Here is a 26,516-nt window from a genome sequence, read left to right on the forward strand (position 1 = left end):
TTTGTATAAGACAAAGAGAAATTGAGGAGAGAGAGAGAGCAACAGAGAGACACCTGCAGACCTGCTTCGCTAGCTTGGGGCTTAAATCAGGATCCTTACACGGTTCCTTGTGCTTCTTACTTTGTGCGTTTAATCTGGTGCGCCACCAACTGCCCAGCCCCCAGTAATCATAGTTTTTTAAACAAAAAGTGAAATCACATAATACTCATATTTCAAATCCAAATTGTAGTTGTATAAAGGAGTTGATTTATATGTTCTATGAGCTTCATATAAATAGAGCACAGGAATCCATGAGGGAGGGTAAGAAATTGAGACTTAAACCAAGTTTCTACTGTTGACTTGGGCATTTTTAAATCATCTTCTCAAATCATCTGGACAGATGTTGCTGAAATCTGCATTTTTGCATTAAAGAAACAGAGGCTTAGAGGGATAAGATGTCTTACTCTAGATCACGTTAATTGCTAAAATTCCAGTGTGGAATCCACTGTATGGCATACCACACCAGCCTGTTATTAAGGATTTAGGTAGGTGGGTTATCCAGATCCAGGCGGCATATGCATTTCTAGATAATGTGTAATTCATGCATATGGTTAAAAACAACAACAAAAAGAACAAAATACACTACAGTGAAAAGTAATTCTTTCTCCCAGTTCAGTTCCCTGCCCAGAGGCAACCACTATCACCAGTTTCTTCTAGAGTTATCTGGTATATGTTTATATTTTTTAAAAAGCACAAATGATACCTACACTATATGGGTCTGCATCTCGCTTTTACCCACCTAGTAATGTATTTGGAAATTGTTCTGTGGCAGCACATTTATAGCTGCCTCTTTTTTTATTAATGACTGCATAGCATGGATGGACCATCATTTATTTAAGCAGTCCCCTGCAGGCCAACTTTTGGGTTGTTTCCAGTCCTTTGATATTATAAGTAATACTGCTATGTGGTAATTTTCAACTCTTTCTATGTTCCTCCCTCCCTCCCTCCTTCCCTCTCTCTTTCTTTTAAGTCTCAGCCCACTGATTTTTTTTTAAACATTTTGTATCACTACCCCATACTCAACACTGGAAACAAAGGGTTTCCTTTACTTTTGCATTCCAGTCTTTTCTGTTTTTTTTTTTTAAATTCTAATCACCATCCACTACACTTCATAGATCCATTAGCATGCCATGATCTGTAGTTTGAGAATATACTGTGCATGCTTTATTGTTGTTGTTTTTAGAAAAGGTTTTTCTTAGTAGTCAGCAGGGTCTAAGAAACTTAATCCTAACTATTGGTAGCAACTGTTGTTATAGCAGGGAGTCCAGATGTTTAAAAACAGGAATGGAACTAAGGATGGTCACTCCCTCAGGCATAAGAAATAGCTCCCTTTTTGCTAGATTATTTATTGTTTATCTACTTCTGTATATATTTAGAGAGAGAGTGAAAGAGACCATAGCATTGAAACTTCCTTCAATCCACTGGGGGCCAGTCTTGAACCTGGGTAACACACATGGACTGATTTATTCTAGGTCCTCTTTCACTGGTCTGTTCACACGCCAATACCAGACTTGTGTTTCAACTTTAAAAAATTACTTACTGGGAGTCGGGCAGTAGCACAGCGGGTTAAGCGCACGTGGTACAAAGCGCAAGGACTGGCGTAAGCATCCTAGTTCGAGCCCCCAGCTCCCCACCTGCAGGGGAGTCACTTCACAGGCGGTGAAGCAGCCTGCAGGTGTCTGTCTTTCTCTCCCCCTCTCTGTCTTCCCCTCCTCTCTCGATTTCTCTCTGTCCTATCCAACAACGACATCAATAACAACAGTAGTAACTACAGTAATAAAACAACAAGGGCAACAAAAAGGAATAAATAAATAAATATTTTTTAAAATATTTATTCATTAATGAGGGAGAGGAGAAAGAGAGCCAGACTATCACTCTAGCACATGTGATGCAGGGGATTGAACTTGCAAACTTATGCTTGAGAATTCAACCCTTTATCCACTGGCACCATCTCACAGGCCACAATTGTTACAACTTTTTAATATGTGTGTGTGTGTAGTTATTTTATTTATGTATTCCCTTTTGTTTATTCCCTTTTGTTGCCCTTGCTGTTTTATTGTTGTTGTTGTTGATGTCGTTGTTGTTGGACAGGACAGAGAGAAATGGAGAGAAGAGGGGAAGACAGAGAGGGGAAGAGAAAGATAGACACCTGCAGGCCTGCTTCACGGCCTTTGAAGCGACTTCCCTGCAGGTGGGGAGCCGGGGGCTGGAACCGGAATCCTTAAGCTGGTCCTTGCGCTTTGTGCCACCTGCACTTAACCCACTGCACTACCACTCGACTCCCAGTTATTTTATTTTAATGGTAGAGAAAGAGACCAAAGCACTGCTCAACTCTGGTTTATGACAGTGCTGGGGATTAAACTCAGGCCTCCAACCTTAGACATACAAGTTCTGTTCTCTAATAAGCTAGACTATCTTCCAGGCCCTGTAATATATTTTAATATCTGTTAGGACTCATCTCTTTTTCTTGATCTTTCTAGCACTAACATGACTATCTTTTTTTCTTATTTTTCATATTTATTTTCCCTTTTGTTGTTCTTGTTATTGTTGTTGTAGTTTTTTTTATTCCTTTTGTTGTCCTTGTTGTTTCATTGTTGTAGTTATTATTGATGTCGTTGTTGTTGGATAGGACAGAGAGAAATGTAGAGGGGAGGGGAAGACAGAGAGCAGGAAGAGAAAGACCCCTGCAGACCTGCTTCACCGCCTGTGAAGTAACTCCTCTGCAGGTGGGGAGCTGGGGTCTCGAACCAGGGTCTTTATGCCGGTCCTTGCACTTTGTGCCTCTTGTGCTTAACCCGCTGTGCTACCACCTGACTCCCTAACATGACTGTCTTTAAAGATTCATCTGTACCATGTACACATAGATTTGTTTTTATATGTTCTTTTTTTTTTTTTTTTTTGCATGTCTCAAAGTTTTTTGTTTTTTCCCTTTTTGTTGCCCTTGTTGTAGCCTTGTTGTGGTTATTGTTGTTGTTGATGTCATTCGTTGTTGGATAGGACAGAGAGAAATGGAGAGAGGAGGGGAAGATAGAGAGGGGGAGAGAAAGATAGAAACCTGCACACCTGCTTCACCGCCTGTGAAGTGATTCCCCTGCAGGTGGGGAGCTGGGGGCTTGAACTGGGATCCTTCTGCTGGTCCTTGTGCTCTGTACCACGTGTGCTTAACCCGCTGTGCTACCGACTGACCCCCTCCCCTTCCTTTTTTTTTAAACAGAGCACTGCTCAACTCTGGCTTATGGTGTGGGGGACTGAACCTGGGATTTGGAGCCTCAAGTTTAAGAATCTCTTTGCATAACCATTATGCTATTTATGGGGACCAGGCGGTGGCACACCTGGTTAAGCACTTACATTATGCTATTTATGTTTCAGAGTCTTTGACTAAGGTCTTTATTGCTCATACCTCATATTTCCTGTCATCAGTATATTGCAGTTGTGGTTTGTACTATGGACCATAAGGTCTCTTGTTGGTGTGTGACTAGAGATTGGCCTATCAGCTTGCTTTCTTAGGTCCTTGTTCTTTTCCCACATATGGAGCAAGACCCTGCTATTCTGTGGGGTGTATTCCAGAGTGACAGGCTCTTTGAAACCTTGTCTTCAGACCACTAGGGTACCTTTTAGTGAATTAGACCACCAGAATGCATTGCCCACAAGGGAGGTGATTTCCTGGAACTGACAGTTTGTTCCCCATCTGTCCCATTTATCCAAGGCAAACCTTGCTCACCATGATAATCACTTGAGGCTTGTACTGAACAGGGTAATGGTTTCTTTTCCCTAGAGTAGTTTAATCAACATCTGTGAAATAGATGCAGGTAAGCATGGTCTCACTGAACAACTCATTATCTGGGGCTTGGTCTAAAACTGCTCAGAGTGAGAGAGCAATGTCTGTGCATGAGGTAACTGATGTGAGGAATCGGAGATCATCCCATGAGGAAGTTTAAAAGGTCGGATTTGCCAGCTGGATTCCTTTCATTCCAGGTAGAGCACAAGAAACTCATTAAGGGGACAGTATCCATTGCTGGGCAACTCATCAACATGTCCTAAGAAGCATCTTGCCCTCCTCTCTCTGTCCCTCCTGACAAAGACTTGCACTTCAGCTGCCCAACCACCTTGTGACTTCTCAACCCAACAGCATCCTCAGACAAACTATCTGCAGAGGCCACTCTGCGAGGTCCATACTAATCGGGGTTGGTTGGGTGGATCATATTCCTGGAATGAGTGGAACCGCATCAGAATGGCGAGATGTTATAGTATGAGACACACTTGGTTGAGCACACATATCACCATTGCAAAGAACCCTGCAGGGAGGAAGCTTCATGAACAGTGAAGCAGGTTTACAGGTGTTTTTCTTTCTCTCTCCCTTTGTTTCTCTCTCCCCTTTAAGTTTTGTCTTTTCTGTCAAGTAAAAAAAAAATGAATGAATGAATGAAAGAAAGGGAAGAAAAGAAAAGAAAAGAAAAATAGCTGCCAGGAGCTGTGGCTTCATGGTGCAGGGACCGAGCCCCAGTGCTAACCCTTGTGGCAATAAATAAATATCTAGTCACATAGCAAAGCTTTGATGCAGTCCTTTTTAGATGTCTTACAAGACATTTTAAGGTTCATAGAAGGGGCAGACGGGTTGAAAAGCTTAGTTTTTATTTTCAAATTAACCAATATTTAGAAAACAACTGAGTTTAGAAGCTTCTCCTCTAAGGCCCCCAAGGCATTTTCACCTGTGTCCATCCTCTTGACCTTGGTTTACTTCCTTCTGTGTTCCTGAGGGGTCATTTTCAAGCTGGACTCTTAAAAGGTCCAGCATTAGTCAAAGTAATTGCTAATTCCTCTAAGTCCTGACAGTCTTGACAATTTTCAGTTGCCATGGGATTTGATTATTCTTCTGGTGCTTTCTCCAAATGTGTAGCACTCTACTAACAAGCAGAATTAGAGACTAAATGATTTTCAGTTTTAGTAGTTATTTACTTAGACCTTGACTTGAATGGAAGGCCAGGCAATGGCACAGCCTATTAAGCGCACATAGTGCTTTAGTGGAATAACATTGTCCAGTTCCACAATTCCATACAGTCCTTGGAAGAGTCTTCCCGTTTCTTCAGAGAGATGGCCAGCCAGTTGAATTTTATTTTCCCAGTCTGCTGAAGTGACAGATTTAGGTTGATATGAGTAGAATTTGGATGTAAGCTGTAGCAGAGGTGGCTAGACAGATGAACTGTACAACCTAATTTTTTTTTGCCTCCAGGGTTATTGCTGGGGCTCAATGCCTACACCATGAATCCACTGCTCCTGGAGGCCTTTTTTTCCCCTTTTGTTGCCCTTGTTGTTGTAGCCTTGTTGTGGTTATTATTGTTGTTGTTGATGTTGTTCGCTGTTGGATAGGACAGAGAGAAATCGAGAGAAGAGGGGAAGACAGGGTTAGAGAAAGAGAGACACCTGCAGACCTGCTTCCCCTTCTGTGAAGAGACTCTCCTGCAGGTGGGGAGCCGGTGGCTCAAACCTGGGATCCTTACACCGGTCCTTGCGCTTTGTGCCACGTGTGCTTAACCCGCTGCGCTACCACCCGACCCCCTAACTTAAATTTTTACCCATGCTGATGGTGACTCAGCAGGTACAGGCATTTCTGGTGCAGTCTGCTAAAATGTACCTGTCCCTTCCTTTGCCAAGGAGACTAGGAGCTTTCTCAAGGACTGATTAATTATTAAGGACTGCCTTCCTCTTCTGGTAGGAGAAACTGTCCAGGGAGTATCACTTCCTGGCCAAACCACCTGTAAATAGTACATCTGAGGTAGGATTTTTGGGATCTGAGGCAGTCCCTGATAAGCCCCTTGGGTCTAGCTGTCAGGAGGAAAGTCCTTCAGGTGAGTTTCTTTGACAAGAACTGTCTCATGGATTCCTGCATGATTGGGGAGAGACATAGCCTTGGCCAAGTACCAGAGTGTTTATGTAACCAGGAGCATAGTAGCATAATGACATGCCATTCATTCATAAGACCGATTTCACTTTCTTCTCTGTATATGTTATAAATTCCTGATGAAGATTATCCATTTCACTAGCAAAATGCTGCTCAAAAACTAGAACTGATCAGAAGGAGGCCACTAGACTTGACTTAGAAGAGGATTGCAGTGCATTTCGGAGTAAGGGAGAATAGTTTTAATATTTAATAGGTGTCAGTATGTAAATTTTATTTTGAATGATGAACTGAATCATAGAGTCTGTAGATTTAATTATTGAAAAGGATGAAGTTTTGCTCATTTGGTGAAACCTCCCCTAACTCTGGAGTCTGTAGCAGAGGAACCTGTGAGGAATCAAATGAGACTGAGAGTAAATTCTACATAAAGTGATACTTAGGGGGAAGCCATTGGCATGCTGTGTATTGATGGAACTTGATCTTCGGGGCTGGGGAGAACTGTTTTCAGCGTGATGAGAGAAGTAAGCAGACAGCCTTGCTCCAAGGTGACCTGCCCCAGGAAGCCAGTGCAAAATGTGCCCCGGACAGTGTTGGTGATTTCCATAGTGGGACAATGTTCTGATTCCAGAAAGTGCCTCCTTAGAATGACTTTACTCTCTTTTCTACACTCCTATGTAGAGAAACATCATCAGCTGAGCTGGCCCAAGGGAAGAAGGTTCAGTGTATTTACAGCCTGTAGTGAAGTTTTTTGACAACTGACATTTCCAAAGAGGGGCAGTGACTGGACACTATCTTCACATCCCTCTTGGTCTTCTTTGTGAATTCACTTGTGTCTGCGACTAACACTGACAAATGTACATCAGTGTGCAAGTGTTAAGCTACAGGCAGGTTCACTGATGCTAACTTCTGTCCCCCTCCCACACTTAGCACCCCACCACCACCACATACATAGTCTTACGTGTGCATTCAGGGGCCTGAGCATGACACCTAACATCTCCCTGGAGTGGTTCACTTAGAGGTCTTTCCTCAGTTCTCTAAAGGGTAAAAGTGGGGGCCTCCTGGTGGCCCTTCTCATTCAAAGACTTTGCCACAAAGGAACAAGTTTCCAAGAGCTGTAGAATCTTTCTGGACAATCCTTGCATTTTCTTAGAACTTTATCTTAGTAAGATTATTGCCAGGAGTTCCTGAATTATAATCCTCTAAGCCAAAATTTATCATTGGCTTGCGTTATTTTTTATTTATTTATTTTTTTCCTCCTCCAGGGTTATTGCTGGGCTCGGTGCCTGCACCCTGAATCCACCGCTCCTGGAGGCCATTTTTTTCCCCCTTTTGTTGCCCTTGTTGTAGCTTCGTTGTGGTTATTATTATTGCCCTTGTTGACGCAATTTGTTGTTGGATAGGACAGAGAGAAATGGAGAGAGGAGGGGAAGACAGAGAAGGGGAGAGAAAGACAGACACCTGCAGACCTGCTTCACCGCCTGTGAAGTGACTCCCCTGCAGGTGGGGAGCCGGGGGCTCGAACCGGGATCCTTACGCCGGTCCCTGCGCTTTGCGCCACATGCGCTTAACCCACTGCGCCACTGCCCGACCCCCGGCTTGTGTTATTTTTAACAATTCACTTTCCATCTCCCCAGACAAAAATAATCTTTTTTTTATTAGTGAATTATCTTTATTGTCTTGAGGGCTACAGATGGGATCAGCTTATAGTTTGTTATTTTCTTATTTTCAAGAATTTCATTATCTAATATTACAAAGTAATAGAGCCTGCTGTAACCAGCAACCAGTGCCTTGGCCCTGCCATGTTTTAGGCTTTTTTTTTTTTGTCCCTTTTCTTAGATAGTAAGATATTAAAACTATAATTTCTAGTCCTATTTCTTTTTCTCCCACCTGCTCCAAGTCTGTACTCATACCTCCTCCCCACATTGTTGCCATTTGAATAAATCTCACCAACAAGCACCTGGAGGTGACCCTAAGTATCCCTTCTGTGATTGTCAGCTACCCTTAGTGAGCCAGTCAGTTCAGTTATGTGTCTGGAGCCCAGGTAACCTATAGGAATTTCAATGTGGAATTGTTTTGGGTAAAGGAGCATTCCCTCACTGCAGCACTGAAACAGAAAGAAAGGGAGTGGGGGTGAGAGAAGAAGGAGAAGAAGAAAGAAGAGTAACTGTCACCTTCTGCACTGTTGCTTTCTGTTGCCTGTACCTTCTTCCTTTATCTGAGTTATATCGTCGATTCCAAAGTGGGTGAGATACAGGGGTCCCTTCCCTGCACAGGTTCTACACACTATAGATCTTAGGTAGACATGCAGGCAATGGTGTCTGAAATTCAATCTGCCTACTTGCCTGTGGAAAGACCTAAAGCAGCCCCACTCTATTCCGTAGACCACTGGTGGGGGCATTGCTGCAGGTATACTGCTAGGATCTGCAAGTTTGATCTCTGATGCTTCCTACTTACCCAAATTAAACAAGTAGGTATTCGAAGGATATTGGTGCCTTATTTAGTGATTTTCATGTCTGGTTACTGTTTAAGATCTAATTAATGATATAGCTATTAGATAATTAAAGATTTTAGGTAATAATTATAATCACAAACAAGATTATTTTCTTTTCCAATCAGCAGACACTTAAGTTCTAATCTTCAGTAATTGAATCAGCAAATACTTACTGAATGCCTTTTATGTGTTCATTTCTGTTCTTGACCTTGGGAAACCAGGATTAAAACCAGATACAGGTTTCTCCTGTTATTCAGAAGTGGAATATTCCTGTTTGGTTTAATTTAGTAAATTATTTGGGTCTGGGAATGCTAGGTTTTTATATATATAAACTTATGACAGTGGCATTTCCAGATCCTAAAAAATAATCTATCAAATCATACCAAAACCAGAAGTCTCTACTGTCAAATAGTGGGAGCTTAGGGTTCTGCTCTCATGAAGCTAATATTCTAGTGAAGACACAGCAGTCACTTGAGCATGTAAACAGGAAATTGTCAGCCAGTAACTACAGTGCAGATAAGTACAAGCTAGAAGAAGACCTGTGGTGGGTGACGAGTTTAGATTGACTGGTCAGGGACATTTAAACTGGACTCCAAATAGTAAGAGAGACTTTGTGAGTATGTGAAGATTAGGTAGGAACAGATACAAAGACCCTGAGGCAGTTTTGATGTTTTCTGCTTTGGCAAGTAAATGATAGGTAGAGAAACACTATGTGCTCTTTAAACGCCTTATCTTCTGTAGAGAGCTGCCTATCTAGGGTTTTGCTCTGCCTTAAAGGAAAGTTTCACAGAGCTTCTGTGTTGGAGGTGAGCTTGCATCTGCTCCCTGGGTTGAACGTTTGCTGTCTCTTCTTCTCCACAGCTCTACGTCTCCTCAGAGAGTCGCTTCAACACTTTGGCTGAGTTGGTTCATCATCATTCAACTGTGGCTGACGGACTCATCACCACTCTCCATTATCCAGCCCCCAAGCGCAACAAACCCACTGTCTATGGCGTGTCCCCCAACTATGACAAGTGGGAGATGGAACGCACGGACATCACCATGAAGCACAAGCTGGGAGGGGGCCAGTATGGGGAGGTGTATGAAGGAGTGTGGAAGAAGTACAGCTTGACAGTGGCTGTAAAGACCCTGAAGGTAGGCCTGGGACTGCCCGTTCTGCTTGTCCTTCTAGAGCCGCTGCTGCTTACAGTGGCTCAGTCAGAGGTGGCTCTTTGCTGCTAGGCAGTAATAATAGGAATGTCCAGAAGGTGGTCCCATGGGTTAATTCAAGTCTTGTGTTGTCTGTGATCTTTGATAAGGGTTTATTTTATTTTATTTTATTTTTTAAGATTCAGTATTTAAATCATTAGAGAAACCAGAGCACCACTACCCTAGTACGTGTGGCACTAGGGATCAAACTGGGGACTGCCAGCATGGAAGTTCTGTGCTGTAACAGCTGCGCTAATTCGCTGCCACTGAATCACTCTCTTAATCTGAGTGTGTTTCCACTTATTGTGAGATCTGAGAAGTCACTATGTAAAAGATATTAGACGGAGATATTTTTTTAATTCTTTTTTTTCTTTTAGTTTTAAAAAAATCTTTATTTATTTGATAGAGACAGCCAGAAATTGAGAGGAAGGGGAAGGTGGAGGAGACAGAGAGACACCTGCAGCACTGCTTCACTCCTTGTGAAGCTTTCCCCCCTGCAGGTGGGGACCAGGGCCTTGAACCCGGGTCCTTGCACACTATAACGTGTGCTCAACCAGGTGTGCCACCACCCGGCCCCGACATTTTTTTAGTTATATGGCAAGATTCTTTTAGCTGTGGGTTTCTGTTCTATTCGTATGGCATCTGGATCACTTCCTGTTGGGGATTAAGAGAAGAGAAAAAAGCTGTTTTAAATGAAGACAATCATTTGAGCAGGGGTAGATAGAATAATGGTTATGCAAAGAGACTCATGGCTAAGGCTCTGAGTCCCAGGTTCAATCCCCCCGTACCACCAAAAGCCAGAGCCGAACAGTGCTCTGATAAAAAACAACCAAACAAAAAAACGGGGCAGGAGGGTGCCAGGTGGTGGTGCACCTGGCTAAATGCACACATTACAGTGTGCAAAGATGCAGATTCTAGCCTTTGTCCCCACCTGCAAGGGGAAAACTTCATAAGTGGTGAAGCAGGCTGGTGTCTCTAAGTCTCTCTCTCCCCCTCCTGTCTCAATTTTTCTGTCTCTGTCCAATAATAAATAAAATATATTTTAAAGATTTAAAATAAAAGACACTGAATTTTTTAAATAAATTAAAAATTTTTTTTTATTATTTATTTATTCCCTTTTGTTGCCCTTGTTGTTTTATTGTTGTAGTTATTATTGTTGTTGTCGTTGTTGGATAGGACAGAGAGAAATGGAGAGAGGAGGGGAAGACACAGAGGGGGAGAGAAAGACAGACACCTGCAGACCTGCTTCACCACCTGTGAAGCGACTCCCCTGCAGGTGGGGAGCCGGGGTTCGAACCGGGATCCTTATGCCAGTCCTTGTGCTTTGCGCCACCTGCGCTTAACCCGCTGCGCTACAGCCCGACTCCCAAGACATTGATTTTTAAAAAATTATATTTATTTATTGGAAGAGGCAGCCAGAAACTGAGAGGGAAGGGGGAGATAGGGAGAGAGACACCTGCAGCATCACCACTTGTGAAGCTTTCCCCCCGCAGGTGGGGACCAGGGGCTCGAACCTGGGTCCTTGCACACTGTAACATGTGCACCCAACCAAGTGCGCCACTACCTGGACCCAAGACATTGATTTTTTTTCCTATGAATTTTTTTGGGGGGTGGGGAAGGAGGGAGATTTGACAGGAAAGTGAACTGGGTGGTTCTAGGTTGTAATTGTCTGTATCACCCAGACTTGTGGAGACAGACTTGTGAAAATGCCTCCGTTAGATAATTACAGTAGCACACTAAGACATCTTACAAACTCACCGACATATTCTCCCTTCTTTCTTGTTAGCTGTGGCTTTCATCCTCTCATCTAATGACTAGGGTTTTGTAGTTTCTCAATCAGTTGTTCTCTCTGTCGAAGTCTTTGAAATCATTAGGATGCCAAGGAATGGAAATTTTGTTGTGTGTGTGTTTATTAGTAACTGGGTTATTGTTGGGGCTCATGCCTTGGCCATATTTCTTCCCCCTCCCCTTTCTCTCCCTCCCTCCCTTCCTTTCTTTTCTTTCTCTCTCTCTCTCTCTCTCTCTCATTAGGACAGAGGGAAATTGAGAGGAGAGAGAGAGGTAAAGGGAAAGATACAGACCCTGTTTTACCACATATGAAGCTTCTCCTCTGCAGGTGGGGACTGGGGCCTTGAACCCAGGTCCTTGCACATGGTGACATGTGCACTCAACCAGGTGCACCGCTGCACAGCCTTAAGAATGTTTTATAATAATTGTAGCCCTCTCCCTCCTTAAGAAATGTTATTTGTGCTTTTATCTATGCCAAGAGTGTCCCCTAGTGTTGACCTGTGTTATTTTTGTTTAAGTAACTTTACATTCTGGGTACAGACCCCACCCCCCACTTCTTTTTTTTGCAACCTTTACATCCCCTGATTGCTCTGCTCCCAGAGGGTGTGAGGCTGAGTATGTGCATGTTGACCCCAGGCTCTGCAGGTCTGTGTGTCCATTTTCAGAATCCTGCAAGAGCCCCAGAGGAGAGAGACTCTGCCAGAACCCCTGCAGGACAGAAGGAGGAGGGTAGATCTGAACACAGAAGCTCAGTAGTGAAAACTGGGAAGTGAGGAACACTCAAGATGAAGTGGAGACTAAAGATGAAGAAAGTCAGAGGGGACTGAGATGCCACACACGAAGAGGAACACAGAACACAGAAAGCATAGGCAGAGAGAGGGGGACAAACAGAAGACAAAGGACAGCAAGAGAAGCAGGGGCAAGTCCAAGAATGAGGGGAAACCACATGGTTGGAGTGAGCCAGAACCTCAGGAAATGCCAGAGATTGGGCTGAGGGCTGAGGGCTGTATGCCCCAGAGAGCAAAAATATAAACAAAGAAGGAGATGGAAAATGCTCCCTCCAAAAAAAGAAAAAAGAAAGAATGGAAGAAACTGGAAGATCACTTGGGCAATGAGAAGATGATGAGAGAAGGTGGAGATATGCCAAGGGTCAGGAAGATAAGGGAAAAACAAATTGGTTATGAAGAAATGGTCAGAATCACTTCACCCCCAAAAGGCCACCATGGTGTTAGAGGAGTACAGGACAAAAGGAAGGGGGGAAAGGCTCACATGAAACCCCATGACCTTCATGCCACTGGCCTTGAGTTCTGATTTTTCTGGTAATGTTGCTGACCCTGCTTTCGCTGACAGGCATGTCAAGCTCTGTGCTTTAACCTAAAGTCGATACTTTACTTTAGGTCACTCTTGTTACCAGCAGCCTTTTGACCCAGCTAGAATGTTCTTTTGTTCATACATTTGTTTTGTTTTTATTGCCATCAGGGTTATCACTGGGGCTTGGTGCCGACACTATGAATCCACCACTCCTGGTGGCCAACTTTCCCTTTTTTTTTTTCTACTTTATTTTTATTTGACAGGACAGAGCGAAATTAGAAGGAAAAGGGAGATGGGAGATAGAGAGGGAAAGAGAAAGATAGACACCCACAGACCTGCTTCACTGCTCATGAATTGTCCTTCCTGCAGGTGGGGAGTAGGAGCTCCAACTTGGGTCCTTGAACATGGTGATGTGTGTGCTTGACCAAGTGTACCACCATCCGGCCCCACTAGAATGTGACCTTCCAGTGGCATGTACTCACCTGTGTAGGTGAAAGAGAGGTTCACAATACATAGTAAAATAACAGTGAAGAGCAGATTACCTTTTGCCTCTTTCCCATTCATTTCCCTGAGATCTTAGCTGTACTTACCTTTTTCTTCAAGATTTGTTGGAAAACCTTTGCAGCTCTTGCCTAAGCATTTTTTTTGTGCCAAAATGCTGGGCGTCCTGATGTCAGTCTTCTACCACCCCATCCTGCCCGACTTATATTGCTAACTCCTCAAAGAGGAGAGCCAGATGTTCTTGCAGCAGTAGGGAGCCCAACTTGAACCTCCACATTCAGTTGTGTTGGGTAATAAATATGCTTTAGGGCTTGAAGACCAGAAGAGCACAGCGCTTCTGACCCCTACAGGTGAAGAAGTGTAATTACAGCAAAGAGCATTGCTGGGAATTGCTCCTTTAACTTTTGACACATTGAGCAGGTTATGTTTATCCACCTGTTACTTCTGTCAAAAGCACCAGAAAGAAATAGGGAGAGGTAGAGGGAGAGAGATAGAGACATCTGCAGCACTGCTCCACTTGTGAAGCTTCCCCCCCTTTCAGGTGAGAGCCAGGGGCTTCAACCTGGGTCCTTGTGCATAATTGTGTGCTCTACCAGATGAGCCACCACCGGCCCCCTTTATCTGCTTTGTGAGAAGGTAAAATATGCACTTCATAGCCTCCACATTCAGCTTTAGTGTCTTTCCAGAATCAGTCCATGTGTGTGTGTTTGACCAGGTGGCAGCATGCTAGAGACACTGCTGTGTACCTTCGATTGTAGACATCTATGTTTTCCAGTGTTTTTTGCTAGTGTACATAGTGCTACAGGGATTCTTCATGTTTGCCCAGGTTGGGGCTGGGGGGATATTCTGGTGGGCAGCTCATCAGGGTAGAACATCTCCAGGGCTCACGTACACTGATTTCATTGCACTGACAAAGTGCCATCCAGGGAGTGGAAGCTAATTCATGCTCTGCTGATGGTATAAACAAAGTGCCTGTGTACCCTACTCTTACACACACCATGGGTTTGGATTTGGGGTCTACACCCTGGAAATTGGTTTTATTGGGGAGCTCCAGAAATGAATGGAGCAGAAAGGGCTCCGACAATGCATTGCACTGGGCAGCTCCCACAGAGGCAGTCTGTCTTGTGGGGGAGTTGGGAGGGAGGGGGACTGCAGTAGAGGGAGAGGCCCACACTTGCCGTGTTTCATTTATTCTTACAGTGGGCTCTCTTCTGCAGAGCTGTGGAGTTTGATGTAGATGCAGTATTTGGAGACCAAATTGTGGGGACTGTTCCATGAAATTGTTTCTCATGAATTTTTCACTGTGCTTGGAGTACGAGTACCAGGAGTTGTACTCCACCTGGTCCAGTCTAGATCAGGCACTCACCCTCATCTGCAGTGTGCTTTTAAACTTGTTGATATGGTCCTTTGATGGGTGAGGGATGGTGCTTCCCTGTGGTCGGGACATTGCTTCTTGAACATTTGATTAAGAGTCAGAAGCAGCCATGGAAACTGCTGTCTTTGTAAACAAGAGCCCAGCTCTCAGCCCAGGACCCCCCTGGAGAGGGCAGCATCAAGAGAACGGAAAACTACAGCACGACGAAGGTGCTGGGCCATTGTTTAAAGGCACGTTCTTGTATACACTGTAGAATTTCTGCTCTTGGGGTGAGGACAGTGAGCAAATGGGAAGGACCCGGATAAAAAATAACTGAAATGTTGAGTCTGGGGGAATGTGTCTGTGAGAAAGAAAAAGATGAAAGACTGTTAAGGAAAGAAATAACCTGTCTTTCATTTTGAGCACTATGTTTAGTCTGCTTCTCGGGAGCTGAGACCAGCTCTGTCAGTAACAATAAACATGAATATTACTGGGGCTGGGTTGTGGTGCACCTAGTTGGGTGCACATGTTACAGGGTACAAGGGCCCAGGTTCAAGCCCCTGGTCCCCATCTGAAGGAGGAAAGCTTTGCGAGTGGTGAAGCAGGGCTGTAGGTGTTCCTCTGTCTCTTTTTAAAATTTTATTTATTTTCCCGTTTGTTGCCCTTGTCTTTTTATTGTTGTTGTAGTTATTATTGTTGTTGTTATTGATGCCGTCATTGTTGGATAGGACAGAGAAATGGAGAGAGGAGGGGAAGACAGAGAGAGGGAGAGAAAGACAGACACCTGCAGACATGCTTCACTGCCTATGAAGTGACTCCCCAGGTGGGGAGCCAGGGGCTTGAACCGGGATTGTTACGCCAGTCCTTGTGCTTTGTTCCATGTGCGCTTAACCCTCTGCACTACTGCCCGACTCCCCTCTCTCTCTAACTCCCTCTCCCCTCGACTTCTGTCTCTCTAGCCAATAAATAAAGATATTTTAAAAATTAAAAAATAGGGAGGCCGGGCTATAGCACAGCGGGTTAAGCGCACATGGCGCGAAACTGGAGGACTGACGTAAGGATCCCAGTTCAAGCCCCCGGCTCCCCACCTGCAGGGGGGTTGCTTCACAGGCAGTGAAGCAGGTCTGCAGGTGTCTATCTTTCTCTCCCCTTCTCTGTCTTCCCCTCCTCTCTCCATTTCTCTCTGTCCTATCCAACAACGAATTGCGTCAACAAGGGCAATAATAATAACCACAGCGAAGCTACAACAAGGGCAACAACAACAAAAAAAGGAAAATAAAGAATTCTTAAAAAAAAATTAAAAAATAAATAAATAAAAATGAGTATTACAGAGTAAGTGCTAACCATGCTCCAGGCATGACTCCTGACTCTTGTTGCATGAGGTGAACACTATTCTCCAATTTGCAGATGAGGAAACAGAAGCTCAGAGAAACCTCTCTTGTCCTTTACATGTTTTCTGTTAAGTACTTTGCTATGGTCACACACTGAGTAAGTTTCACAAGCTTCCTCTTAATCACTGTCCTACTGCAGCCTAAGCATTCATCTCCATGTGGACCAAAGCTGAGCAGTCCTTGCAGAGATCTCTGTCCGTAACAGTCAAGGTTAAAACATTCACTTCTTTTGGGCAGAGGGTAGATAGTATAATGGTTATGCAAACAGACTCTCATGTCTGAGGCTCCAAGTCCCAGGTTCAATCCCCTGCACCACCATAAGCCAGAGCTGAACAGTGCTCTAGTTAAAAAAAAAAAAATTACTACTTTCACTGCTGATGTTGCCTTCACCATAATTCACCTGAGTTAGATTTATTTTACTATATAACTGGAAGGATCCCGCCCCTAGAAGATGATAGAAAGTTTTAAAATAAAAGTAGAGGAATATGGGTGACTGGGAGATAGCTCACCCTGTAGGGCACACACCTTATGATGGGTGAGGCCCCGGGTTCAAGCTTCATCACCACATGGGAGTGGTACAGCACCGGGGTAGTTCCATGGATAGTGTAATGGCATTGTTTTCTCTGTGTGTCTCTCATTATCTAAAATAAAAAGAATAAAAATGCCAACCCTGGAGTGATGGAATCATATGTATGTGAGGCCCTGGTGCTACAAAGAAATCGGTGTGAGAATATAAAAGGATAGTATAAGCAATATTTCCAGTTCAGCACAGTTATTTGTGTTGAATTGTTGCTGCTGGTAGTTTAAACTATTAGTAGAACCAGGTCTGGTTCCAGCAGGGGGAGACAAGTTCACATTGATTTTCCTAAGAGAAACAAAAACAAGAACTATCTATACTACCCGTGTGTGTGGAGGAGATGGTCAGAGGAGTGATGCCTCCGAGAGCCGTGTTGTTGCTTTTGTGTGTCCATCCCTCTCGAGGTCTCAAATACGATTCTTTCTAGAAAAGAACAGCCGCAAGAACAGGTGAGGTGTGAAAAAAAAGAGTATTCCACTTTTCACTGCCATTGTGTGGAACTTGAAAACAAACAGACAACAACACTGCTTGCCTAGACAGCTTCATTTGAGAACTACATTTTGAATATGTTGTTGGACAAGCAAGATCCTTAAGATCCCTGGCCCTTACGTGAGCATCTGGCAGGCATTTGCTCTACAGCCTTTGACATTAGCATCTCGCCCTGGCAATCGGTGCTCCTCACCAAAAATGGCATGGTCTGCTGAGCACGTTGAGGAGCGGAGAGGACTCTGAAGAATTAAGCAACCAGTGTGGTGGTAGCAGGGCTGAGTCTCCCCCACCCCAGCTTGACACAGAGACTACCAATGATGCTTAATTGACATTAAGAGCAGCTCGCCATTTTTAAAGAGCAATAAATTGTTTCGAAGTTTCAGCCTCACAGTGCCCTAAGCTGAGTGATAATGGACTGACACATATTCTCATTGGTCATGCTTCACTTGTAAACATGATTAGCCAAAGAGAGAACGTCTTAAGTAAAAGGTTGAACTGTCCTCTGGAAGTCACCCTTTGTTGGAATGGGAAGCCTGAGTTTGTGAGTGCTACAGTAGGACACTTTACCTCTTTGTTCTCCAAAGGGGCAGGTATAATTTATAAGGCTCCATGTTAAAAATTCAGATGACAAAACCTTCATTTTTGAAGATCTAGTTCTTAAGTTTGCTCCCCCTCTCTCACACAGGGTCTTTTTCTTGTTTTGGCATTTACAGATAAGGATTGTCACAGCTGAACAGACCATAGCATTTACCTGGTTTGGGTGGCATTGCTTTTGTTTTTGCTTTGTTTTTTAAAACGTGTTTATTTAGTTTTTGCCACCAGAGTTATTGCTGGGGTTCAGTGCCTACATGACAAACCCACCACTCCTGGCGGCCATTTCTCTTTTTATTTTTTTCCTTCCTTCTTTTTCACTAGAGAAATTGTAAGAGAATGGGAAGGCAGAGAGGGAGAGAGAAACTGAGACACCTGCAGAGCTACTTCACCTCTCGTGAAGTTTCCCCCCTGCAGGTGGTGAGCAGGGCCTCAGCCAGGTGAGGACAGTGAGTTCTTTAGTCAAAAGGAGAACTGCTAGCACGTGCCATCACACAGGCTCTTACATAAGAGTGTTTACCTTCCACAAGCCGGACAACATTCTGGACACGAGCCTCCACTAGAAATATTTGAAGATGTATAGAGAGCCTATTCCATTTGCTCTGGGCATTTGCCAACATATTTATCTCCCCTTTGGCATTTAGGTACTGTGAACTTGCTAAATAGGACATGGACTAATGACATTTGTGAATCTGTTGTTAGGGGAGCTGCGAGTGCAGATCATTTTAGAATCTGAGTAATTGACCTGACAGATAGTGGTGATTGCTTCATTAAGAGCCCTGTGACACTGCATTCTTAAGCAGCTTAACATCTTCTGCTTCTTCCATATTTGATGCATTGATCTTCTCGATAGTACAGTATCTTTTTGTGTCACTAGAGTGTCTTCCCTTAAATCAGGTATTTTATTATTGCCACCAGTAGCTTATCACTGGGGCTCCATGCCCGCACAATTCCACTGCTCCTGGCAGACTTTTTTTAAAAAATTTATTTCTTTATTGGGGAATTAATGTTTTACATTCAACAGTAAATACAATAGTTTGTACATGCATAACATTCCCCAGTTTACCATTTAACAATGCAACCCCCACTATGTCATTTATCATCCTTCATGGACCTGTCTCTTTCTTTAGAAAGAGCATGAGAGATAGGGAGAGGGGAGAGACATCCCAGCACTGCTTGCTCAGCCATTCTTTTTTTTTTTTTTTTGCTCAGCCATTCTTGAAGCTTTCCCTGTGCAGGTGCTTCCATGCGGTAACTGGGGTCCTCGAACATGGTAAAGTGTGCACTCTACTGGATGAGCTATCTCTTGCCCCAGGTGTTTTTTTTTTTTTTTTGCTTGCACTTTTCTACTCCTTAGGCAGGTAATAATATGTTTGCCTTGGTTGCCTGTACACATCTGCAAGCCCCTACAAACCCCACAGAGTGATAGAAACAAATAATCTGTAGAGTAGCCACCAGAGGCAAGTCACCAGCAGGTACAAGCCAACTGTGATGTATTGTCATGGGTGGGAATTCAAAAGTTCAGCACCAAAGGGTAAAAGTCTTTGTGCCGCTGCAGCCGATGATCGACTGCCGTGGAAGCCATGCAGAGCAATGTGGTGCAAACAGTGGACCAGGATGATTGTTCACCAAAGCCCCAGTGTGTGTGAACTATTTCAAACCCCAGTGTGTGTGAACTATTTAGGCAGAACTTGCCGAAATAACTTCAGCACCTTTTTTTTTTTTTTTTTTGTCCCTGCAGGAGGATACCATGGAGGTGGAAGAGTTCTTGAAAGAAGCTGCAGTCATGAAAGAGATCAAGCACCCTAATCTAGTACAGCTGCTGGGTGAGTGTGCAGGGCTGGGAAGAGAGCGCCGCTTAATTAAACCTTTTGGAGTGCTGCAGGTGCTGCTGAAGAATCAAGGAGGGGGTGGGGCTTACTACTTGAGAGTTCTGATTTGGACATCTATTCTCAACCAGCATTCAGCCCTTGGTGTGTGTCTGTGCACACGTGTCTGTACGTGAGAGAACATGCGCTATTACTTTAAAGTGATACCTGAAAGCCATCAAATGCAAATTTCAGATTGGCTTCTGACTCTGAGGAGGTCTTAAGCACTGTGTTACTGAAGTGACCTTGGAAGTAAATATAATCATCAGGTGAAACTATTTGTGGGTAAGCTAAATAGTCATTTAGGTCATTTGATGTAGCCCAGTTAATTACTTCTGAACTCAGTGACAGCTTCTTCCTGTTTGAAGCTCAAGTTTACTGACTGAAGAGGAAGAATGAATGTGGTTGTGTCCCTTTCGCAGGAGCAGAATCTCAAGAGACAGGTTCTTAAAAGTTGAGTCTGAGGGAGTCAGGTGGTAGTGCAGCGGGTTAAGCGTAGGTGGCGCGAAGTGCAGGGACCATCGTAACAATCCCGGTTCAAGCACCCAGCTCCTCACCTGCTTCACAGGGAGTCGCTTCACAGGCGGTGAAGCAGGTCTGCAGGTGTCTATCTTTCTCTCCCCTTCTGTCTTCCCTTCCTCTCTCCATTTCTCTCTGTCTTATCCAACAATGACGACATCAATAACAATAATAACAGCAACAACAACAAACAACAAAAAAAAAACAAGGGCAACTAAAGGGAAAATAAATATTAAAAAAAAGTTGAGTCTGAGACAGAAGAGCAGAGTCCTTTCAGAAGCCTTTCTGTATAGTGCCAGTCCTCTTTGATGCTTGGTCACGAATGTAGAGCAGCTTGCTGAAGCCCTCCTTGTCTTGTTGGCAGGGGTCTGCACCCGGGAGCCCCCTTTCTATATAATTACTGAGTTCATGACCTATGGGAACCTGTTGGATTACCTAAGAGAGTGTAACCGGCAGGAGGTGAATGCTGTGGTGCTGCTGTACATGGCCACTCAGATCTCCTCAGCCATGGAATACCTGGAGAAGAAAAACTTCATCCACAGGTAGGACCCTGGAGAAGCACCTTTCCCTACAGAATCATGGAGTGAGAGTGGGACCGAGAATCCTTTCACAGAAAGTCTCACCTGGGAAGCCTCAGGGCTCTACCTCTAATATTAGTGATGACATCACATTGCTCCTTGCACCAAATGCCAGGTTCCTGACTTAGGTGACTTTGGGCATGGATCCAGGAATACATTCATTCAGCCAGTCTAGACTCAGTTTCACCAGAACTGTTAATCCTCGGGGAAAGAAATATTCTATTTTGCAACCATTTTGGATGAAGTAGAATATCAAATTAAGTTCATAAAAGGTATCTTTCCTGATAATGACAGCTCCCCCTGAAGGAGAGGGTCCGTGGTCCTCAGAGGCCAGCATTCTTCGGTAATGACCTCTTCCCTGGGACACTTGGCATTGCCTTTACACACACTTATAGCTACAGCCACTGCACGGGCTTTATTTTTGTGTTGCATGCTTTTTTTCTCTCCTCTCTCTTTATTATCATTTCATTCTCCACTTAAATTGCTGTCATCTGGTTTGGGGACGTCTCCACAATTGTCAGAATTGTGTGTGTATAGTTCTAAATTAAGCATCTTCGCTGTTTCAAAGCCTGGAGTGTTTTGACCTTCAAGTATGCCACAATTATCTTGGTCTTCACATACTTGACTGGTGGAAATGGCTCCCTAGCAAAGTGATGGCCAATGCTGGACAAAGCCTGATGACGTTCGCCAGAGTCTTTACACAAGATGTTCTCCACACCATCACTTTGACCTTTCCTACCCAATTAACTCCAATATGAAACCTGTGTGTGAGATTTCATAGTAAGGAGTAAGAGTAGCATGTGTGAAATGTTGATGAATCCTTGTAAAACAAATTCTCTATGCTCCACAAGAGCCTGATTCAGATGCTTCTGTCACTCAGGAAAGTGAACCCTCTGAGGCTGCAAATTGAGAATTCTTGACTTCTGGTTTGCCTTGCATGGCTAGGTCTGTCCCTTCTTCATTCAGGCAAACCTATAACCCTTTACCAAAATCCTATTAGGCACCACTCTTCTGTATTTAATTTTTCTCTGATTACTAATGATCAATATCTTGCACAGCCATCACCTTAAGCTGCCATCTCTTCTCATTCCTCCATTCCAACTTGCCTTGTAATTTCATGGTTAATGTCCATGAACCAAAGATTATACTTCTACTCCATGGTAGTCTGGAGGCAAGAGGATGCTGATTATACAGGAGAAACTTTGTAGGATACATTTGGATAAGCATCAGGGAAATAAAGAGGAGAGTAGGAAACACAATTTGAGTGAAGGATGCTGTGGGCTTTATTTTATTGTGTCCACCCAAGTCTGGGTGGCAGAAGTGGAGATACACTCTGGTAAAACAAAGTTTCCTTGAGGCTGACAGGGTGGTAGCGGGTGTAGCAATGGTGCTGCTGGCTGTCGGGCAACATGTTTATCTCCATGAAGAAGTGTGATTGTCAGACCAAGCCCGTCCCCAGGAAGGGCTCTGTGGAGGGCTCTGAGCCCATAGACTACAAGTGTCTGCTATGAGCTACTGATGGCAAGAAGATCAGGTGGTGAGCTCCAAAGAAGTAAATAAGTTTCAGATGGCATATTCAAACCTGCTGAGAGCCAAAACCAATATGGATGATCTGGAGAGAGATGAAAAGAGCAAAGAACAACAGAGCAGTTCAGTGAAGGGCACCGGGTTTCTTGCTTTCCCCAGTCTCTGACTTGCTGTGTCTACTTTCAGTCATAAAACTACATCTCTGGTTCTCCTAAAAATAACTTTTCATGTGCAATTAGGGTCATTTTGGGTGGAAGAAGGATTGCTGTGTTTATCGTGTGGTTGTAGGAACCCATTTTATTTTAGATGGTTCATAGGTCTGTGTTGTTTAGTGATCAGTTCTTGGATTAGGGAGAGGGTAGATAGCATAATGGTCAAGCAAAGAGACTCTCATGCCTGAGGCTACAAAGTCCCAGGTTCAATCCCCCACACCACTATAAGCCAGAGTTGAGCAATGCTCTGATTAAATAAATAAATTCCTGGATTACATCTATAGCCATCTGTGTGAAGAGCAGTGGATCATTAAATTTGTCTATTTATCAGCACTGGGGAAAAAAAACATTTCCTTGATCAAGGACTAGCCTAAGTATTTGTTTACCATGCCTAGCATAGAGTAGTAATAATTGAACAAACACTTAGATCAGACTTACTATTCTCCAGGCATCCATCTGCACTTTACATATTAATTAAATTACCAGTCAAACCAACCCTAAGAGGTAGGCACTGTTATTATCATCTTCATTTTATGGATGAGATACCTGAGCCCCAAGGTAATTAGCTTGCTCCACGTCACAAGGCTCTGAGCTCGCTCCTAGCGCTATCATCTGCTGCCTTTCATCACAGTGGCCCTGAGGTGGGTGCTTGGTGGGTAAGTACTGGTCCTGGTGGGAAATCAGTGCAAGGCAGGATTTTGGGGACCAGATTCAATTTTCCATTCGTTGGTATTGCACCCTTATTCAATAGGGGTGAATTTCTGAAACTGGAAAGCTAACCAGGAATCTTATGGACAAACTTTTTCTTTCCCAGAGATCTTGCTGCCCGAAACTGCCTGGTAGGGGAAAACCACTTAGTGAAGGTGGCTGACTTTGGCTTGAGCAGGTTAATGACAGGGGACACCTATACAGCGCATGCTGGGGCCAAGTTCCCAATCAAATGGACGGCGCCTGAAAGTCTGGCCTACAACAAGTTCTCCATAAAGTCTGACGTTTGGGGTAAGGGCTGCTGAGCTGGGTTCATCTTCATCCACTGGGGGAGGGCTCCTTTCCCCCTGGTCTTGTCTTGTCTTTTCTTTTCTTTTCTTTTTTATTGGAGCACTGGTCAGCTCTGGCTTATGGTGGTATGGTGGTGCGGGGGATTGAACCTGGGACATTGGAGCCTCAGGCATGAGAGTCTCTTTGCATAACCATTATGCTATCTACCCTCTGTCCTCCCCCCTGGTCTTTCTTCTCTCTTCCTTTTTGCTTTTCATTTCTTTTTCTTAATTACTTAATTCTCTTGTTTTATTTTTTCTTTTCTTCCTGAAATCATTTCTCCCATTTCCTCTCCAAATTAAGCAGAAATTAGCTTTTATTTTATCTGAGGATATATATATATTATGAGAGAGACCAGAGTACCACTCCGGCCATATTCAGTGCTGGGGATAATAAACCCTAGAGTCTCTGGTTTGCAAAAGCATGTGCTCTGTCTGCCTAGCCATTTCTCAGGTCACAAAATTAGCTGCTTTTTCTAAAGTACCTCAGAGTAGTGTATTAACAATATATCCTCATCAGCACAGGCACATTCAGTTCTTAATCCTCATTGTATACCCACCATACTATCTACATGTCTTTAAAAGTTTGCCCCCTTGGGTTCTCAAGGGCCGCTGATCAACCATGCAGGGAATACAGTGTGATTTGGTTTGGGCTTTAAATAGTTGACTGCTGCCTTTGCCTCAAGTGACAGTATCTTATTTGGTTTAACTTGAGATCACCAGGGTTTCACTGCTCTTTACTGACTTTTTCAGATAGAAAGAGAAAGACAGAGGGAGAAAAGGGAAAGACACCATAGCACCTTCCTCTCCTACAGGGGTGGCCAAGCTTGAACCTGGGTTATGCACATAGCAAGGCAAGTATCCTCCCAAGGCAGGACAGTATCTCATTTTTACCTTAAAAACATTCTGTTGTTGTTTTAATTGAGGCAGTGTTGGCTAACAAAACTGTGTATGTCTTAAGGGTACAGTTTTACACCTTTTCAAATGTGTCACCACATTGGTCACCAGAGTACCACTATCCTTCCACCAAAGGCCACTGGGAACCCATACCTTTATCTTTTTTAAATGACTCTTTGCTGTGGCAGGTTATATATTCTAGTAAAGATGTCTGCATATTAGTCCCCATATTATAACCACCGCTCAGCTTGAGCAGTCATCACCCATTCTCCTGCTCCCTCTGTGCCCTACCACTCCCCTGACCCTTTGTACTTTAAAGCAAGAGCCAGACAGCATATTAGTTGTCCATAAAATAATTGTGTTTAGAGACCAAGGAAATAAATGTGTGTGGCTTACCATGCCCTGCATGAATCCCTGAGTTAAGCTCTGGCATCATATGGAAGGACCATGGTTGGAGGACCTGTGTTACGGCATGTGTCTGTGTCTTTCCCCCAGCCCTTCTCCTCTCCTCTTTTCTCTAAATTTAAAAAAGAAAAAATGGGCCCAAGAGGCTCAGTGTGGGGCTGCGTGGTAGCACCCCTGGTTGAGCACATGTTATAATGTGCAAAGACCCAGGTTCAAGCCCTCAGTCCCCACCTGCAGAAGGAAAGCTTCATGAGTGGTGAAGCAGGGCTGCAGGTGTCTCTCTGTCTCCCTTCTACCTCCCCTTCCTCTCCATTTCTGGCTGTCTCTATCATATAAATAAAGATAATAAAAAATTTTAAAAAGAGGCTCATTGTACACAAGATGTACACAAGGTCATAAGTTCTTTCCAAGCACCACATGGGAAAAAGATTGTTTCAGTATGAGTCTCTTAAAGATGATGTTATAATTTGAGTAACCATAATGCCCCGCCTCCCAAAATTGGCAGTAATTACTGAATATTATCAAATGTCTAGCCACTGTTCATATTTATAATTGTGTTATAGAAACCATACTTTTAATTTTATAACCTGTGTTAATTGAAATCCTATACAATGTGATTGGTCAGTGATGTCCTATCTCTTCTAATCTGCAAGTCTCTTCTTCCTCTTCTACTTCTCCTCCTTCTCCTGCCCCCTCCCCCTCCTTCTCTTCTTTCTCCTTCTTTTTCTCTGTCTCTCTCTAACTTCCTGTTTGTTGAAAAAAAAAAACCCATCATATGACCTTTAATGTTTCTCCACATCCTATATTTTGGTCACTGTATCTTCATGGTGTAATTTAATGTGTTACTCAGTCCTCAGTAGTCCAAGTAAATGAGTGGTTGTATCTAGACAGCCTGCTGCCTTTAGATTCAATATTTTTTCTTCTAGAAAGAGTACTAAAAAGATAAGGAGCTGGCAACACGCATATCCAGTGGAGAAACAATTACAGAAGCCAGAACTCCTACCTTCTGTACCCCCAAAACAATTTTGACCCATACTCCCAGTGGGGGAGAAGTGATAGAAAGGAGAGGATAAGAGGACTCTTTTGGATAGGACAGAGAGAAATCGAGAGATGAGGGGAAGACAGAGAGGGGAAAAGAAAGATAGACACCTGCAGATCTGCTTCACCGCTTGTGAAGCGACCCCCCTGCAGGTGGGGAGCCGGGGGCTGGAACCAAGATCCTTACCCTGGTCCTTGGCTTCGCACCATGTGCGCTTAACCCGCTGCGCTACCACCACCCAGCCCCCAGGATAAGAGGACTCTGAACTCCAACTCTATGGAGACCTGGAAAGAGAAGAGGAAAAAGTGAGGGAGATTTGGATGTAGTAATTTGGTCTATGTGTAGCTGGGAAAGGGAGAGAAGATGGGGCCTTAAAATATAAAAATAGGGGCCAGCCAGGTGGTGGCACACCTGGTTGAACACGCATGTTACAATGTTTAGGGACCCAGGTTCGAGTCCCTGATCCCCACCTGCAGGGGGAAAGCTTTGCAAATGGTGAAGCAGGGCTGCAGGTGTCTTTCTGTCTCCGTTCCTCTCTATCCCCCCTTCCCTCTCAATTTCTGCCTGTCTCTCCAATAAATAAAGGTAATAAAAATTTTTAATTACTTGAACTTAAAAATAATAATAATAATAATAAAATAAAGTCATAGTAATAGGACAGTTATATACAAATACAGACAGATAGTTGTAGAAATAATAGTTAACCCATTATCTGTAACTTTAGGAAAACTGCTGTAGCTTACAATAGAGGAATTAGAGATTCAGAACTCTGGTGGTGGGAACAGTATGGAATTATACCCCTGCTGACATGTAATTTT

At 43.7% G+C, this 26,516-nt stretch overlaps 1 protein-coding gene across 2 annotated transcripts in view; it reads left to right on the forward strand.

Moving 5' to 3' along the window:
* The window catches only part of ABL1 (ABL proto-oncogene 1, non-receptor tyrosine kinase), a 166,530-nt gene that overhangs the window by 128,652 nt on the left and 11,362 nt on the right, over positions 1-26,516 (forward strand). For both annotated transcript variants that reach the window (XM_007530304.3, XM_007530305.3), the window contains exons 4-7: positions 9,288-9,560; positions 19,358-19,442; positions 20,368-20,545; positions 23,135-23,319. In XM_007530304.3, the coding sequence (XP_007530366.1) occupies positions 9,288-9,560; positions 19,358-19,442; positions 20,368-20,545; positions 23,135-23,319 (721 nt within the window). The remainder of the gene's footprint in view (positions 1-9,287; positions 9,561-19,357; positions 19,443-20,367; positions 20,546-23,134; positions 23,320-26,516) is intronic.

Source organism: Erinaceus europaeus, chromosome 10 (assembly GCF_950295315.1).
Source record: "Erinaceus europaeus chromosome 10, mEriEur2.1, whole genome shotgun sequence".
Classification (NCBI taxonomy): domain Eukaryota; kingdom Metazoa; phylum Chordata; class Mammalia; order Eulipotyphla; family Erinaceidae; genus Erinaceus; species Erinaceus europaeus.